Source organism: Barbatula barbatula (genome assembly GCF_947034865.1).
Source record: "Barbatula barbatula genome assembly, chromosome: 10".
Classification (NCBI taxonomy): Eukaryota; Metazoa; Chordata; class Actinopteri; order Cypriniformes; family Nemacheilidae; genus Barbatula; species Barbatula barbatula.
This window is the reverse complement of record NC_136773.1, coordinates 18,751,018-18,770,658: the sequence shown is the minus strand read 5'-3', so window position 1 is coordinate 18,770,658 and position 19,641 is coordinate 18,751,018. Positions and strand designations below refer to the sequence as shown.

General features: G+C 39.5%; 1 protein-coding gene across 1 annotated transcript in view; it reads left to right on the top strand.

Annotated features, from left to right (window-relative positions):
• itpr2 (inositol 1,4,5-trisphosphate receptor, type 2) overlaps positions 1 to 18,451 on the top strand; it is a 58,281-nt gene extending 39,830 nt beyond the window's left edge. The window contains exons 41-57 of the mRNA XM_079465894.1: positions 611 to 855; positions 1,163 to 1,363; positions 1,590 to 1,700; positions 1,947 to 2,042; positions 2,179 to 2,289; positions 4,581 to 4,691; positions 4,778 to 4,970; positions 5,076 to 5,201; positions 5,826 to 6,001; positions 6,795 to 6,959; positions 7,291 to 7,474; positions 8,369 to 8,443; positions 9,374 to 9,501; positions 10,217 to 10,382; positions 11,125 to 11,285; positions 15,679 to 15,840; positions 17,734 to 18,451. Coding sequence (XP_079322020.1) covers positions 611 to 855; positions 1,163 to 1,363; positions 1,590 to 1,700; positions 1,947 to 2,042; positions 2,179 to 2,289; positions 4,581 to 4,691; positions 4,778 to 4,970; positions 5,076 to 5,201; positions 5,826 to 6,001; positions 6,795 to 6,959; positions 7,291 to 7,474; positions 8,369 to 8,443; positions 9,374 to 9,501; positions 10,217 to 10,382; positions 11,125 to 11,285; positions 15,679 to 15,840; positions 17,734 to 17,817 — 2,495 coding nt within the window. The 3' untranslated portion in view covers positions 17,818 to 18,451. The remainder of the gene's footprint in view (positions 1 to 610; positions 856 to 1,162; positions 1,364 to 1,589; positions 1,701 to 1,946; positions 2,043 to 2,178; positions 2,290 to 4,580; positions 4,692 to 4,777; positions 4,971 to 5,075; positions 5,202 to 5,825; positions 6,002 to 6,794; positions 6,960 to 7,290; positions 7,475 to 8,368; positions 8,444 to 9,373; positions 9,502 to 10,216; positions 10,383 to 11,124; positions 11,286 to 15,678; positions 15,841 to 17,733) is intronic.
• Positions 18,452 to 19,641: the final 1,190 nt, after the last annotated feature.

Sequence of the window (19,641 nt, the reverse complement as noted above, 5' to 3'; positions counted from 1 at the left end):
ACTGTAACTGTGTCATTGGTTGGATGAATAGGGGTCTCTCACAACCAAGAATTTCTTAATGCAAGACTATTCATGTAAGTGCAGTTGTTGCCTGAGGCGCCGTTAATTTCCGGACACGCAAATGTCTGAATAAACATCTGTCCCCGATTCAACTGCTGCCTGTCATGTCACATGAGGTCGTGTGAGGAGTAGCGCTGGTTTATCAAAGGCTGGACATTAAGAAACAGTCTTTTATTTATCACTTCATCGAGAGAAAAATAGATTCCTAGTTCGCTTCATGTCATAGAGAAAATGTTTGATGTGGTGCCAAATATGCGCTTGTTTGAGAGTAAAAAATTTGAGGATTTGGTTCAGTTACCAATGAGCTACTTTGTCACAACGGTAAAACCAAAAGCAGTAACTACAACCTTGTTTGAGTGACCAAAAATCGGTATAGCAGTTCTCTAGTACACTAAAAAAAGTGTAACGCACATGTGTTGGCTGTGTGGTGAAAGATTATGTGATGTTGCCGTTTTGAATTGGCCAAAGCATAGTTCAAAAGCAGTATTGTACATAACACTATCTGTACATATTTCCTAACCTGATGTTCTTTTTCTTTGGCTCCGTAAAGTTCGAGATTCCTTGTACCTCAGAGAGGACATTCGAGTTCAGCTGAAAGACGCCTCCTCTGTCACCTCGAAGGCGTACAGCACCTTTCGCCGAGAGCTGGACCCTGATTTGGAGCTAATGGGGTCCGGATTGGAGGGGACAGAGGAGGTGGTGGAGGAAACCCAGATGAGCCAGGCCATCACCATCATGAAGCCCATCCTACGGTTCCTTCAGCTACTCTGCGAGAACCATAACAGGGATTTGCAGGTGCGGTGGAGCTCATCTTGTCAGGTTTTGTTTAGGTTAATGGTTGAAAGACGGTGGATAAGGTGTCTGCTAGATGCATCACTGTGAATTTTTCACATAACCGTGATTAAAGATATCCATTTCATATCGTAATGTTTGGAAAGTAAAAAAAATGAGAATCAACTGGAGTTGCCCTAAACCAGATTTTGAAATCTGTCTCTATTCAGACCTTTACTCTGAGTCTAACCCAGAGACCAATTACTGCCACCCAGGAATTGAGATTTAGGTTTGTGTTGTTAGTCCAAATCTTTTTGTGCTCTTTACACAGAACTTTCTGCGAGATCAGAACAACAAGACCAATTATAACTTGGTGTGCGAGACGCTGCAGTTTCTTGACTGTATCTGTGGAAGCACCACAGGAGGTTTGGGGCTGCTGGGTCTCTACATTAATGAGAGGAATGTGGACCTGGTCATCCAGACGCTGGAGACCATCACAGAGTACAGCCAGGGTCCATGCCACGAGAACCAGGTATCGACCACTCCTCTTCGGTGAACAAATGTGTTTCCACGACTTTGTGGTGTTGTGAACTCATTTCTGTCCTGATGAATGATTATGCAAAAGGACAGGCTTTGCTACATGCCAGAGACTTCGTAAATAAACAACTCTTGCAATGAGCATCTGTTACAAGTTTCAGATAACAAGTGGAGTTTCAAAACTAGGTCTTTAGGATGATAGATTATGCATTTTCTCCCAGTCATGCATAGCCAGGCACGAGTCAAATGGCATTGACATCATCATCGCGCTCATCGTGAACTCGATTGAGCCACTAGAAGAGAACCGGCTTGACCTCGTGCTGGAGCTGAAGGTAGGTTTTTGTGCACCATTGCTCATGTGTATCCTAGGAGGCGATTTGTTTTTCATGTTGCCATAGAACAGCTTTTTAAATAGTTGTTTTAAAAAAACAATGATGTGCATGATATGTTAATGTTCCCAAATTAAAATGATTGAATGTACCAAAAAACATTAGCAAATAACTCCAGGACAATAGGTCATTATTGCATGTCACAACAATTTAAATAAAAATATCTCTTTCAATGCAATGAAAAACCAGAACAATGCGTCTAAACTACTTTTGGCCATCATGGAGAGCCGTCATGACAGCGAGAATGCAGAGAAGATCCTGTTCAAGATGAGACCCAATGAACTGGTAAGCAAATAATCCGAATTTTAAGGGTGTCATCATGTACCCTATATGTATTTATCCAGTTTTGGTCATGTATTTTCAATCAAAACATTTGTATCAATCAGTTCTGATTTATTGTGTTCATATTGAAAATCTACAGGTTGATGTGATTAAAGAGGCCTACGCTCAGGGAAAAGAAATTGATCAAGAGATATCAGATCAGATCAAACCTAGAGACGTCGGCCACAACATCTATATCCTGGCCCATCAGGTGAGGTTCCTGCATAACACCTTTTGGAACATGGAGTCTTGTGGTGTCACGATTGGTTAAGAAACAAATAACAAAAGTACACACCTAATGAATTTCACAAAGGACGTGGCCATCCAAGTGCACATTTGCATTTTCTGCAATTATAGAAAGGCCCTGTGAGGAAGAGTTCAAGCCTATGCAGAGGAAATCCTCCGTCCAGCTGTGTGTTTCTCAGTCTCAATCTTTCACTTCCTCCTGCATGTCGGGTTCAGCCATCTGCCAGACAGTTTATTTCTGTCTCTAATTGGCTGCTTTCATTATGACTCCATCTTTGTTTTTCCAGACACGCTCTCACATCACCTCACACGAGAGAACACATGTGCAAATACACTCACTACAAGTTTGTTATTTTGACAGATTTTCCACGTAAAATGTAACCCCCCCCAGAACGTAAAAATACAGATAAAGACAGCAAATTTAAGCAAGTTCATTTCAATATTGTCAAAAACTGTAAAATTACAAAAAACAAGACAACAAATTTACAAGAAAAATGGGTGAACATTTTTATATAATATAATATCCTTATATCCTTTAATTTTACAGCGGAAACATATTTTACGGTATATTCCGTAAAATAAGTTAATTTTATTCAGGTGTGAGGATGGTGGATCAGGAAAGATAGGGGAAAGCAACAGGTAGGTCTAACATTAGGTGAAAGTGTAGAGGGAGCTTGATACCAACTTGATACCAACAGATTCATTTCTTAATATTATGAATATGGAAAAGGTAGGGGTGTAATGGTTCACAAAATTCAGGGTTCGGTTCGATACGATACACTTGTGTCACCTTTCGGTACGGATCGGTACGTTTTAGATACGGCAAAAAGAAAGAAATGGCAGAGAAATTTCCATGAATACATTTTTATATATTTGTGTCCATATACCATATAATTATGGTAGGCTTACAGTAGTTGTCTGATAAACCTTTATTATTTCAAGCCCATACATGATGATGTCAGGCACACTTTTTTATTTATCTGGGGGGGCACCAAAACTTTTGCATACCCCCCTAACACTGAGTAGTTGCGCCAGTGTATGCAAAACTCTCTCGGAGTTTGCTTTGCTTTCTATGTTCATATGATATGCATTTGGATGTTCCGCTGACGTTTGAATAGTCAGCACAGTGTTTGTCTGTCTCATTGTTCAGTGTAGTTCCTCAAATTAAGAAAACAAAACAGGAGCTAAGACTCACAAGGAAAGAGAGGAAAGTTGGTAAAAATAGGGAGGAAATACATTTTGTTGTGTAAAAATGTGCGTTTCATTTACGCAGTGAGTCGTATCGAATAATGACATAATCTTTTTCACAAAGAGTGACGAATGTTCTCATCGTCCTCTTTTCCATTGTGGTTTGATTTTCTTTTGTTTGCTAAGCTCTGTTTGCCTGCTGGGGTTTTCAGACCATGGTAAAACATCTGCCAAATAGAAGATCTTCCTGTGTTTTCATGGTACAAGGAGAATGACAACAGGAATGACATTTATTTTGTGTGTTTTTGTCAATGTGCTTTGCTGTCTCACAATTCTTCTTAAAAGATTCATGATGTTTAAGTGGTAGTTTACTCAAAAATGAACATTCTGTCATTATTTATTTACCCTCATGTCATTTCAAACCTGCATGATCTTCTTTCTTCAGCAAAAGAAGATATTTAAACGTTGGTAACCAAACAACAGTGGTCCCCATTGAATTCCATTATATGGACACAAAACCACTAGACATTTCCCAGAATATCTTTTTCTTTTGTGTGGCACTGAAGAAGGAGTCATATACAGGTTTAAAATGACATGAATAATGACAGAATTTGTATTAATGCTTGGACTGCCCCTTTAAAATGGAACAGTCTCCCATTCAGAGGAGGCAAACGAAATGTTTTATCTCGATGCCTTGTGAAAATGATCAAGGACTCTTGTGTTAACAACCATGTTGATGATTCTTGACTTGAATGTGAGTTGCTTTGTTCTTGTTGAGCGTTATTGGTTCTTTGCTTCCTTCTGATTCCGTCAGGTGTTGGAAATGATCAATACATAGTTTTCAGGGTGCGGTTTTGCTTACAGGCCTGGATGTCATCATCTCACTGGGGGTATCCAGGCATTAAGATAAACACCAGAGCTCCTCTGCGTGGGCTTCCCCTGATTAATCCGGCCTCATATGCACTGATCCATGATGTTATGACTCGATCGCTAACGTGTCACTAATACACTCATATTGAGCCGTTCTTTCTGATATTTTTTTCAAATTGCTGTGTTTCTGATGATCAGTTGGCACGACATAGAAAAGACCTCCAGCAGAGTTTGAAACCTGGCCTAGATGCCACCCTTGATGGAGAAGACGCGCTCACTTACTTCACCAACCACACCGCTCAGATTGAAGTACGGCATGATATGTTGTTTCATTGTTTAGTTTCATCATTTTTGGTCATGACATGAGACAAGAGGTTTTTTGTTTCACATTTTAGATTGTGCGTCATGACCGCACCATGGAGCAGATAGTGTTTCCAGTGCCCAACATCTGCGAGTACCTAACGGAAGAATCGAAAATGCGCGTGTTTACAACCACAGAGCGAGACGACCAGGGCAGCAAGGTCAATGATTTCTTCCAGCAGTTCGACGACCTCTACAATGAAATGAGATGGCAGAAGAAAATAAGAAGTGAGATGGTTTGCTTTGCAGAGAAATGTAACCATCACAACCTTGAGTCTAGTTTACATTGATTTCATATTGACTTATTACACGGGTGTATTGATGTTTTTGCAGATAACGCACCACTATTCTGGGTGTCGAAGCATATATCTTTATGGGGTACCATCTCATTTAACTTTGCTGTGCTGGTCAATTTGGCCGTTGCGCTTTTCTACCCATTTGGAGATGATGGCGATGAAGGTAGTTCATGCTTAATAATTTGTCTAAACTAATTTATTTTATATTTTTTTCTAGGGCTGTCAAATGATTCATTGTGATTAATTGCATCCAGAATAAAAGTGTTAACATATTCATTTTGTTTATATTTTGTATTTACAAACACAAACACATACACATTTGTATATATATGACATATATTATGTAAACACAAACTTTTATTCCGGATTTGATTAATCTTGATAAATCATTTGACAGATCTAGTTTTTTATATTTATTTCAAACTGCTGGAAATATCACAGGTTTGTGAAGGTCTAATATTACATTATTCAGATTTTATTAGCTGTGGTGTGTGAACTTTAAACATATGAGTTTGTTGATATTTAATCACACAATTACATTTTTTAGGAATAGTTTAAAAAAATATTTATTATTCTTTATTTAGAAGTTTTCCATAAAACACAAAATGAGATATTTTAGAAAAAATGCCCTTTGTGCTTCATGGAAAACATTTGAGACTTTACAGAAATGTAATTCATTTCATTGATTCATACTTTTTTGGGCCATTTTACATCCTCAAGATTCTGTAATACTAAGCAAAGAAGACCATATCATTCCACAGTAGCAATTCATATTTTCGTCTGGCAGGTACGTTGCCGCCTCTCCTGTGCTTCTTGCTTTGGGTGGGTGTGGTGGTGAGCTCCTTCATGCTGTTCTTCCTGCCTCGGCCTGGTGGCATCCTGGCGTTCCTGGTCACCGTCATCCTCCGCTCAATATACACGCTGGGTTTAGGACCCACGCTGCTGCTGCTGGGGGCTGCCAATGTAAGACAAATTCATTATCACCCATTCATGCTTCGTTAAGCCTGTCAGCGGTCCGTAACCATTAATAGATTAAATGTCGGATTTTATTAAAAACCTCAGTTCTGTTAGAAAAGACCATAAACATTCCAGTAAATAATTAACATTAATACAGATTAATCGTAAAATCTGGCTTCGTATTCAAAATGGCCATGGAGGATCTTATGATGATGTGTGATCAGATACAAAATAAGAGCGATTTCATGCCTTTCCAACCAATTGGAGCTTCAAAGTTGAAGCATGCGGACTCTACCCTCTGTTGTGTCAGTCTGTGCGTCTGTTCCTGCTGGCATCTCCGCAGCCATTATGGCACCGCGTGTAGAACCAGCAAAGACATGTGCTGAAACAGATTCTGAGAGTCTGGGATTTATTTTGTTGTTGACACCACTTCAGGAACCAGATTTCACGTTGGGCATGACGTGGTGACCCAACCAAAATTGTAAAAAGTATATTGACATAATATTGAATTGAAAGCCCTTGGCCAACAATACGCAATAATAAAGATTTCATGATGTAACTAGTTTGGTAATGTTTCTTGAAAGGTAGTTGCTTTATAATTCACTACCCAACACGCATTCACGCGTTACATTATTTGTTTCCAAAGGATTTGAAATGACATTGCTATTTGTGATTACACGACCCTAACATATCAGATGAGAACCTCCAAAACTGGCACTGAAAAGTATGAAGGCGTTTTTTTGTGTGATCTTAAGGATGATTCCAGTTCTGAGGGTAACAGTGCATTGTCTCTTCACAGCTGCTGAATAAAATTGTGTTCCTGGTAAGTTTTGTGGGGAACCAGGGCACGTTCACACGAGGGTACAAGGCGGTCATCATGGACATCTTCTTCCTTATCCACGTCGGTTACGTAATTGTGTGCATGTTGGGGCTGTTTGTACACGAGTTCTTCTACAGCATACTGGTAGGTGTTTTGCTCTTTATGGACAGTATTTACAACTTAATAAATATAACTATAGAATTAAATATGTAGGTCTCTTTATTTTTTATTTATGTAGTTTATTAAACCATTAATATACAAGAGGCTGTTCTATTTGTAGCTATTTTACTAAGCAAATGTGTGCCATCTTTTCACTTAAAGTCCTTGACACATCAACTGAGGTTCATAGTTGGCCTCTGTAAGTATTTTGAAGTGATATGTTTGTTAGAACTGTATATTGAACTGTATGTTGTTCAAAAAAGTTCACGCTCCTTTTGTAAGCTCAGACTCTTTCTTACTTTTTTAATCTCCGTAGCTGTTTGATCTCGTTCGGAGGGAAGAAACGCTTTTAAACGTAATGAGAAGCGTGACAAAGAACGGACGATCCATCTTCCTCACAGCTGTTTTGGCCATCATCCTGGTGTACCTCTTCTCCATTGTGGGATTCCTCTTCTTTAAAGATGACTTCCTGATGGAAGTGGACCGTCATCCTGCATTAAGTAAGTCTGAAGTTTCCTGGTCTGCGTGTTCTTATGGCCATCTACTCAGGAACGTGGGGTTTTGGTCTTGCATTTATTTTTACCATGATGTTCTGAAGTGCTGAGGTCATTATCATGTGCCAGCGAGGAGCTGGACACGCTAGGGATTATTTGTGTAAATGTTTTGGCGAGATTAACGAAAGGCGAAAGAACGAAATAAGTTTTGTGACTTGTACAGTACATACTGTGTTTTTTGGGCATGCATTCCATTTACATATAGATGTGTTACCGCAGCAATAGCCGTGTATAGTATTTATGTCCGTTTGCTTGTTAATGTAAACACACATGGCCTTGTGGCTGTGTTGAGATGGGTGAGGATCTGTTAGCACATGGCACCTGTTGCATAACCCAGCATTGGCCACACTCCCTTATGTAATCACTTTATCTATACAAACACCGGGGACGAAAGGGCACATTCATAAAACACATGCATGATCTGGAATACAATAAACATTTAGACTGAGTAGATTAGCTTCAGATGTCAGTTTGTGTTTTTTCCGTTAAATAGCAATTGAAGATTAATCAATCCAGTCCTTTGAATTGTTGAAAAGAAAGATCACCAAGATTAAACTTTGTCTCATTTATTGTCCCTCGTGTCGTTCCAAACCCATATGAGTCCTACCATGAAACACAAAAAATGTAAGACAGGAAGGATGTTAAGGACCGACAGCTTTGGTCACTATTATGACCAAGGTTTCACTCTCTATGTAAAATATGGCTTTTTTTCACTGGAAGAAAGCAAGTAATTTAGCTTTGAATAACGTTTTTATCTGGGAAGGCATATGTTAATGCGGGCTTTTCCTAGAAAGCTGAATTTAACAAACAATTGAAGTATTTGTTTGGTTCGTTTTTTAGAGAGACCAAATATGAGGGATTCCAAGAGCTGTTTAAGTGAGAAGTGTTCTGACTCCCCCTTTAGCCCTCTCCACGGTAAGCCTGTACACCCACATGTAACTGAACAAATCGGCCAAAGTATCAGGACAAATAACTTAACATGTGTGAATATTATGGCATTAGATTGCAAAATGTCATTGATGGTAAAAACCAGATGCCATTGGTTTTATAATTTATGCAATGAACTGAAAGCCATAGAGTACATTAAGACTTTAAAGTCATGGGCATTACTGTTGTAATGTATTTTAAGCATCTTATCGACAACATTTAATTCAATCAATATTTTTTATATAACTCCTCAGTTTTTTCTTTATTTTGACCTCTATGTCATCCTTCTGAATAACGTGGTGGCATGTTTCGTTTGTGTTTGTATGGATTTCATATGTGTTTGTCTTTCAAGGTAGTTCCTCTTGTCTCTAGAGGTTGAGGTGTTGAGGATTGTGTGTGTGTTGAAGGCATGACTCATGTGCCGCTTTGTTCTGCTTTGCCCTGCGAGTTTATATAGATCACCTGTGCCTGTAGATATCAACACGTGTCTCTCTCTTTCTCACTCTCTCGCTCTCTCTGCTGTCTGTTGACTGCTCTGTCATTTTCTCATTTCATCGCTCATTCTTTCAGTCTCCCTTTACATTTTTATGCGAATATAGTCTCCGCTGTAACATTATAAAAAGGCTCCTGTCAGTATATATGATATAATGAACTTGAAGACAAAAACCATTTAAACAGACAACAGTTCTGATTTCTATAGATATATGCCTAGAATTTATGAAATGGTACAGTACGGTGTTTAATCCAGCAGGGGTTCAACTCTCCAACATTTCAGATTTACTTTCATTTTTGCCCCAACAATTTTATTTTTTTACAGTTTAAATTGTAATCTCAATGTTTCATATATCTTCGAAAATCTCTATAATCCACAAACCATTAAATTGTATATGCATGTCTGTGTGCATGTGTCCATCCCAGGGGAAGAAGTAGATGATGGTAAAGAACGTGTTTGTGACACCCTGCTGATGTGTATCATTACGGTCCTGAACCACGGGCTGAGGAACGGAGGTGGAATCGCAGATGTTCTGCGCAAGCTCTCCAAAGAAGTGAGCGGAATGTCATCAACACAACACGCTCAGACATGAGCCACACCAATAAATCCTTTCCACCGTTGCAAATACTGTCAGCGAAATTCATATTCATAGCAGCGGAGTCAGCAGGCATCTGTACTTCATACAAGGCTTCTGCATTCATTTTAGTCTCTGTGTGCATCTCGTATATATTCTTTGAAGCGTTGCACAATCAGTCACGCAAGCTTCAAAGGGTTGTGTCATTTTGTTTCTTTTGGGATGATAGAACAATAATTTCACGATAATCTGAAATAGCAAAGCAGTTGTTTAGGAGAATTTTGGATTTACTATTTTATGACCTAAACAGTATGTACAGCCACAGAAAAATTTATTTAATTTCTGCATATCTAGATGTATTGTGGCAATTCAACAGACTGGACGTGTCTGTTGAATTTCAACTAAGTCAAACCTCAGTTGAGACATAAAGCATTCAACAGCAATGTAAAACACTGACAGATTACCAGATGCATGAAAGCTGTGATAAAAATCTAGTTTAACATTCACATCACATCAAAGACTTAACTTTCCCAAATACATGTACAAATATTACTGTTGTATTGCTCAAAAGTTGTTTTCTTTGCAGTATTTGAGGTATGGAAAGACAGCATATTTTCTGTTATTTTGACGCGTTTCTTCGGTTTTCATTTTCTGTGAATAAATATTCCATAAACTTCCTAATGTTGCTCCTCAGGAGCCCATGTTTCCGGCACGTGTTGTGTTCGACCTCTTGTTCTTCTTCATCGTCATCATCATTGTGTTAAACCTCATCTTTGGTGTGATCATCGATACTTTCGCTGATTTGAGGAGTGAGAAACAAAGGAAGGAAGAGATTCTGAAAACAACCTGCTTTATTTGTGGTACGTCTTTGCTCTTCATATCATGCAGGAATAAGTGTGGTTATGCTGCCACGACCCATGTTTGCATATGAGTATAATTCAGAATTCAGTATGTCCTAATGGAGGACTGCGTGAGCCAATCATAAGACAGTATGGTCTTGAAAAACTATATGGTGTCGTATGCATTTAATTTTTTGCCTAAAAGTTAGGCCCCTTTGATGTGAGCTTTTCTCAACATCTGGACAACAGAGAAGTATAGTCTTGTCATCCTAGAAAGTCTTGGAACGATCCCGTAGAGTAAGCAGATGTCACGATATGTTAAACTGACTACGTTTTAATTTGTATAAGAGGTCTGTGACTGCACTTTTTATTTGATGGATTAAACTGTGATCATTGTGAAATTTACACTTCTAAACAGATGATTTCTCTTACATAACCTTTAATTCCCAAGAATAAGGTCGTACAGGGACTGAACAGCAGTGAAGCGCTATGAATGATACAACGTGATTCCGATAGTCAGACAAAAAGAACCCTTTGTTCATATTTTGTTATCTGTGGGTTTTCAGGCCTTTAAAGAGACAAGTTTAATCATTGTGAAATTTACACTTCTAAACAGGAAATACAATTTATGTAAGAGAAATCGTCTAAGAATAAGGGTTTACAGTGACTGAACAGCAGTGAAGCGCTATGAATAAAACAACGTGATTCCGATGGTCAGACAAAAGAACCCTTTGTTCAAATGTTGTTATCTTTTGGTTTTCAGGCCTTGAAAGAGACAAGTTTGATAACAAGACCGTGTCTTTTGAGGAACACATCAAGTCGGAGCACAACATGTGGCACTATTTGTACTTTCTTGTCTTGGTGAAGGTGAAAGACCCCACAGAGTACACGGGTCCCGAGAGCTACGTGGCTCAGATGATAAAGGTTAGTTAATTCAGAAAAGGTTAGTTCATTGCAACATTTTGTATCATTGTTCGTCTATCCACTCATTTCCTAGCAGAATTTCTCATATAGCCAAAGCTTTGCTGGTCAAGAACCCGCCCGTATAGATAAAGCGGTATGACTGACATTGAAAAAGATTTCATTTGAATTTGATGTGCCATTTAGGGGTGATCTATTAGTTGAACAGAACTATTACACAACAATATCAAACCAGCGTAACAACTGTATAGAAAGACTACGAGTGCATTAAAAAAACAAAGCTGTGTAAAGTCAGTCCAATGCATGAAAGCTAGATGCTAGTTTTGTGTGCATTGAACGGTTATCGAGCTAAGTGTGGGACGTCCGTGGGTGTGCCGTCTGAGCCTCAGACAAAGTCACAGTATGCTGTGCCTGTGCCAATACGTCTGGCACAGTCAATGACACAGCCAGTTGTGTTTTCGACTACAAGCGGTAATTTACTTCCAAACTTGTGAATAAAATATTCATTACAACACTTAATTGGCGCATGATTTGTTTTGATTAAATAACTTTGCTTGTAAGTGGATTCTTGTTTGCTTTGTCATTTTTTACGTTGTTGGCAGCACAACCAAGGACACACACAGTGGGTTTGCTGAGAATGTGTGTGTGTCTCTGTATCTTTGTCTTTGACTCCTAGCTGACTGTCTACAGCAGGCGCCATCAGAAAAAGACAGAATGCCTCTTAAAACAGGAGAAAGACTCCCTGCATTGAAGTTCCTTGAAGAGTTTGCGTGTGCGCGCACGTGTGTGTGTGTGTGTGTGCGCACGTGCATGCGCGTGTGTGTGTGTGCCCGTGCGTGTTGGTGTGCCCGTGCGTGTGTGACCATGCGTGTGTGTGTGTGACCTTGTATCTCATATATTGAAAGCAGTGTAGTAATTAAAACCCTTGTTAAGAGTTCTGTTTCTCTGATAATGGGGCTAAAGATCATACTGTAGTGGAGGAGGTTTTACTTTATACAGAGAGAGGAGTTTTATTGTATTTCATAAAATATACTGTGAATAGATGACTCACTTTATTAACCATATAGAGTTGGGCACTACACTCTTACACACCCATTGAGAATGTTTATAAAAAGTTTATAAAAAGCAGAAGAAACATTGACGTAAACTTTTCGTCATTAAACTGTGAAAAGGTCGGTCTGCTCGTCCATCTATTTATCATTATTGTGTGTTGCCACAAACACAAAGACTCTCATTAAAGCTGAGATAGGAGTGATATGAGTTTTATGTAAAATAGTTTGTTCTGTGTCATATCTTCAACTCTTGTATGATAACCGCAGACATGAAACTGTAGCGGTATATAAAGCTCAGCAGTCTGACTCTTTGTGTGTTTGTTTAGTCTAAGGTCACATGAAAACACACACGCACACACTCTACAAATGGACCCAGACTAACATCATTACCCGCAGTTAAAGCAAAAATCGCCTATAGAGGAAGATGAACATCATAAAGATGAATACACAGGCTTGCGTTCAAGCAGGTACACCGCAGTATACTGTTATGCGTGTGTGTGATTATTACTCACAGTCTATTGAGGAGAGAAAGAGAGAGAGAGAGAGAGAGAGAGAGAGAGCAGGTACTGCAGCAGTCACAGTGTTATGTAACCCATCTCAAGTGGCCCGCGATTAGCTCAGCCTAGTCTCACACGTGCTCTCCTGTCCTACACACACACGCACCTGCTCCACCGCTCATTATCACACAGTGAGTCAGGCATCTCCTTGGCAACACTGTCGTCAGGCACCGTCGGCAGCAACAAGAAAAAAACCACTCTGCCTCTAGACTTGCGATCAATGCGGGTTCAAAGGTCACAAATTCACCATGGGATGTGTCTCACTTCTGCTTTTTCCCCCAGCTGTGCGACTCAAGCCGTATGTGTGTGTGTTTTTGTGAGAACGGATCACTGCAGGAATGTGTGCAGCGGCCAGCCATGTTAATCAAACTGATTATTGCAATCATGCTTCTATTTCCAGAGCCGATTTGACGGCGGAGCTCTGAAACTGCTTTTCCGTGGCAAAACTGCGGCTTTATAGCGTTCAGAGGCGAGGACACGTGACGCTGTTATTATGCTGTCTGTCAGATGGGAGAAATGTTCAATGGCACTTTAATGACAACTCGGACACCTTCCTCGCACAAACACCTGCCGTGGGGTGAATCTGCCGGTGCGAGTGTCTTCATACCATCGGTCCACACTTAGTGTTTCATATTTTTGATGTTAAAATACCTGCTCGTGTCACAGTTAAAGTGCAGAGTCATTCAGAGTCAGGACATTTTGAATGCTGTGGCTCTGAAGTTGTACAGCATCTTGTATTTGTTGGCAGGCCCGGTACTAGGCTGGCTGGACTGGAGGGCATTTAGAAATTCTGGCTGGGCAGCATTTTAGTAATATAATCATTGCGTGAATATTTTTCACATTTATCTGTCACAAATTAATTGAGAAATCATATTTAATAGATATTCGAAATAAAAACGTATTAAATGGGCCGGTGTGTAAATTCTTTGGAGGATCTATTGACAGATATCCAATATAATATGCATAACTGAAATGTCTTCAGAGGACTATAAATATTAAATACTATAAATACATAATAAAGCGTTGTTTTTATTACCTTAGAACAGCTTTCTCTATCTACATACACCGTGGGTCCTCTTACAAGGAAGTTTCCATGTTGTTTCTACAGTAGCCCTAAACAGACAAACTGCTCTACGGAGCGCGTTTTGTAAATACATTATCTTCTTCGGCAATGAAGCGGAAACATGACTTTGTCCCGTGTCAACTGCCGAAGTGCTTCGAAAGGGAGTGGGGAGTGAGCCATTGGTTGCAATTCGCAGCCTCACCACTAGATGCCAATTTCCTACATTGGACCTTAATGCATTTTTAATTATCAGCCGGACATTTTTGGAGGGGCCCAAGGAAAATCTGAGGGAATGCCTCTGTGGACACAGCCTGTCTGTTGGTGTTCCAAGACCCCCATAGAAACGGTTCCAAAACTTTTGATATTTTAAATCTGAAAAATCAGTTTTTTTGTGTTCAGATGTTTAACTAAAAACAATAGACGGCAGACATTTATGATTTGTAAATAATAACTTATATGGATTTATGGATTGATTGTATTTGGTCAGAAGGCATGCTTTTTTTTATAATATATCATAGCATCAATGCATGTCACACCTAGCAATGCCCTTCATGCATGACAGTCCCTCATGCCTTATAAAAAGGTTTGATCGTTTAATACTCTCGACATTGTCTCCAATCAATCTTTCTGTTTTTTACTAACCAGCAATGAAAAAGAGGCCAAAGGACAGTCTTGTTTTCATGTTTGTTTGTTGTGTCCCTAGGTTGCGTCTTTCAGTGCAAGATTCTGAAAAATAAGTCTGTTCATAAGACCCGAAAAAATACAGTCTGGTCTCTGTTCCTCTGTCCTAGATTCACCTACGCTTTACCACACCTCCCGCAAAAAGGCTTTAATGGGTTTTTTTAACGGACGTCATAATGAACAATTCCCTAAAATGAATTAACTAATCCTAATGCCTTTTACCATCTGAAATTTGATTCAGTGCACATCCATCTGGGGTGTTTGGTCCTGATTCTGATTTGAAGATTTGTTCTTGGAAAGACTCGTTCTCTTGTACGCCAGAAAAAGGGATGATGCAGAAGGCACCTCGAGTGAGTCTCCCCACGAGTGTGTGCGTGTTGTGCGTTGTTTCATGGTTGTGTAAGATCGGAAGGCAGTGCTTTCCCACCTCTAAACATATCCTGGAACTCTCTGAGCACCTTGCGTCGCTCCTGTGAAAAGCACATTACATAACTGCCTGTGATAAGCTGCTGCACCGTTACCCCTCCTTATATCACACATGCCACAGACACACACGTAAGACCCCCCCCTCCATCAGACAAGATAAAGTCATATACACACCGATCGCACACAATAAATTATAGAGCACAAACAACACTCTTGTACGAAAGCTACCGTGCAGGCCCACACACTTGACAAAGCATAATGACTCACTATTATTATCTACATCCAGGAAAAAAACTTTTTAACTCGCCCTGTTGTTTCTTTTGCATGAGAACTACTTTGTGTTATTGGTATTATGTTTGCGTCTGAGTACTGAATGACTGATGAAATACATTATACAAAACTATTATTTATTGTGAATACTGTAATAGTGTTATTCAATCCAAGGTCTATTCATTTTTATCTATTTGTAGTGGTGCATGTAAAATTCATTCATTGCCATGTTCAATCTGTGCCTCGTGACCCTAAACCAAATTGGTTTTATGGATATCTCCTCTAGCACATCCCTTATAAAAAAGATGAACAATTGCAAGTGTCATTCACATCTCCCTTTCTTTCAGGAAAAGAATCTAGACTGGTTTCCAAGGATGCGGGCCATGTCTTTAGTGAGCTCCGAGGGAGAGAGCGAACAAAACGAGATCCGATCGCTGCAGGAGAGGTTGGACACTACCGTGGCACTGGTGGCTCAGCTGTCCAGCCAGCTGGCTGAGCTTAAAGAGCAGGTAACGTATAGCACAACATGCTTGCGTCCCGTCCAATAGGGTGACCCGCATTCACAGCCCGCTCTGAGCAAACCGGTCTTGTTCGTGCTCAGAGAATCAAAGGTCTTTCTTCTTTACGGGGCCTCTGGAGTGTTGACTGTTCGGCCCGCTGTGGAAGTGCGTCAACACAGTGGTGGGGGCGGGTGCCCTGCGGCAACGTGGATGTGCCGGCTCTGCTCCACTGTGTCAGATCGCTGATATCACCTGCCTGGCCCACATGTGATTCAACACAAACAGTTTAACTAATTCACATGACACAGAGGGAGACCGAAAGAGAAGAGAGCTTAAGGTTTTAATTGAATGACGTTGGAAAATAAATTGCGTGCCCCATGGCTCGGACGGTCTCATAAAAGCATATCCCCGCCTATAAGGTCTGCAGGTTTCATAGCGTGATGCGAGAGTGTTCTGTGCTGTACCCGAGCATAAACATACACAGTCACTGAGAATCGGCAGCGATCCAAAGCCAGTTGAACCAGAAACTTGAAAGTGGTCACAAGGAATCAAGTTTTCCTTGATCTCTGCAGATAAAAGAGCTTGCTGTACTAGGAAAAAAATGTGAGTACTCAAAGTAACAGAATTTTTCAAAGAACTCAAGAAAATTTCTTTGAAAAACTAAAACTGCTAAATAACATTGCAACATTTTGACATCTGAGACATGAACGGCCACATGTGACTGTGTGTTTATTTACACGTCATTCTCGCACACGCTGAGTGTTAAAACTAGTCATGGTGACCTAATGAAGCCAGATTCTAGTATTTACAACGCCCCCAAAAGAAAACAGAGGAAACCCTTTACTTAAAGAGTTAACTGTCTGAAAGATCATCAAACCTGATGCTGTTTGTGCTTGTGTGGCACTTCTGAACTTTATGTCCTTCTAAAGAATCTCAGCAATAGAAACGTTCATTTTTATCAAGGTCGCTGATCATTGTAGCTGACCTATGCAGAATGTATCGGCATGGATTATGTCTTTTTGTAACTTTTTATAACTCTTTAAGTAAAGGGTTCGCTTAACAATGTGATGCAGGCTTTGCAAAGCTGTTAAAGGATGGGACAGTTACAATGTTTTAACAGTGACAGCAAAAAAATTATAAAGTTAATTTCGGACATGAAAAAACTATTTGATTTACAATATACTGTATATATATATAACAACAGGCACAGTAGACTACTGTAGTGAGTACTGTAGCCCCCTTCATACACCAGCGGTCCTTCTGGTGGTCTTTTCTGATGGTCACGAGGGTCCGTCTCACTGTAGTTCTCCTGGCACTGCTGGATGTTAAATAACTTATTAAAGTGATTTCTCTCCCGACAGTCAGAGCTAATTAAACAGATCCTCCTCATCTCTCAGATCCTGTAGGGGAAATTCGACTTTGTTGTGTTCAGATCAACCAGCTGAATGTAGCAGAGGGTGTTCATCCTCTATGTTTTTAATGTAGGATGGTTTACACATTGCACACATCGCTTGGTTAAGAAGGCTGCAACGCAATGCACTTCTCAACAGTTGATTTCAGTAGAGTTTAGCATTATCATGCTGCTAAACTGTTATCTCTAGAACTATAGACAAGCATCGCATTCAACAGTAATGTTTTACGTTAACTGTTTTTATAGGCAATTTTTATATAAAAAAATTATTAGCCATCTTTTTTCAATTAAGCTTGTTGAAGTGCGTTCTCAGATTGGGTTCAATTTGACTAAAAGTGGAAAGAGCGTATCTATTCCGCCCACCTAAAAAGCTTTCACGTCAGTCTTATAAGTCGACCATGTTCACAACAAAATTACTGTGTCTGAGAGAGTAGGCTTCGAGAAGTGACTAAAGTGTCTTCCTGTTTTGTATGTTTTTTACACACCTGCAGATGACAGAGCAAAGGAAGAATAAACAGAGATTGGGCTTCCTGGGTCCATCGCAGATGAACCATCACATCGCCCCTTCACACTGAGGACGAACTTCATCACACACAGATTCTCACATTCACACCATGAACAACGCATAGTGATATCACACTTTACATGACACAACAGTAGTTACATGAACATAAATGACTAAAGACTATGGTGTCATCTCATAGAAGTGCTTTCTGATTTAGAAATCTGAGAGATTTGGGAGATTCTGCAAGGTTTTATTTAGGAAAATAATAAACACTGTGCTTGTAACCAGTATTGTTGAGGGCAGTATTCCACAGCCCATTTGGATCATGTTTATCTCGGACTGCCTTTGGAACGGCTGTCTGATTTTTAAACTTAAAGTATTACCATTAACATTTTAATCGTCATGTACATAACTGGATTATTGCTGGAATAACTGGAAACATAAAGTGCCTTACGCTTTGTACTTTCTTGAATGATGGTTCCTTACTGTATGATTCTATTGTGCAAACTATTGGACTGGAAACATTATCATCTCATAATAAGTTAATCATGTGACCATTGATATCAATGTTTTCCACATCCTACAAAGTTCTAAACCCTCTTGATCCTAGTCCTAATTCTCAATTGATTTTTACTTCGTCAAAACGTGTCTTACAAAGTTGTACAGAGAATAATAAAGAATTTATATTTGTTTAGTAGTATGGTAAGTTTGATGGTGAATGCGGAAAACTTTTTTAAAGGGGTAGTTCACAAAATAAATATTTGATTCACCCTCAGGTCATTTAAAACCTGTGGAACACCAAGAAGATATTTCAAGAAATGTGGTTTAGTATCCATACGGGTCATTTGTTTACCAACGTTCTTCAAAATATCTTCTCTTGTGTTCCTACAGGTATGGAATGACATGAGTGTGAGTAAAAGATCAACAAATCTGCATTTTTTTGTTGAGCTATCCCTGCAGTCTGTTATGCATAATGACTGTGGTGTTAATAAGCTACAATGCACCTGAGCTTGCATTTACACACGCGACAAGTATTTCGGAGTTCTAGAGAGTAACCTGATCTTAACCATGTGACGTGAGTATTTTAAGAATAAGATCCTTCTTTTATTTATGGAATGATATAGCGATGAGCAATGAACGGTGAGCATTACTACCAAATCAAAGATTTTATTTACTGTAGCTAATCATTTGTAACTTTAAATTGATGGTTATAGCACTGCAGATGTGCAGTACGATGTAGAAAATTGCATCAATTTCATGTTTCAGAGAACAGATCTGAAAAACAAAGACGACTGCCAGCATTAAAAAGTTCAAATCAAAGTCTAATGAAGTGCATCTGCCTTTCGTGCTGATAAACACTGCTGGAGTAATATCCATCAACAAAACACCTGTTATAGACTTTAGATATCGTATTCCTTGTTTGTTTAGGCCACAGGGCCCTACGCAGTTACGAGGGAATGCAAAGTCTCATGTATACTAGTTACTTGCGCAGGTTAAAATTAGCTGCTGACTGCTCTATTATAGCTCACAGCTGTCACTAAGCAAGGGAAAGTACTTCTGTAGAACTTCTGGAATGCTCCATCAGGGAGGAGAGGAGAGATGTTGGATACCTGCCACTCTCACTAACTGTCCCCAATATAAGACACGGACCGCTCATCTGTCGATAGCATGCTTTTCCAAACAGAGTTGGGTCAGTTCCTCTGAGAAAGTAATGAATTACTAGTTACTAATTTCATATTCAATAGTGTAATTACATTCCTGTACAAATTATCTCCGAAAATGATTTTATTACTTATTACTAAGTATATCCTACATCACCAGATTAGAATTGATTCAAGGATAGACGTGAAATGGCTTATTTAATTCATTCAAATAAATAACTGCAAAATTGATT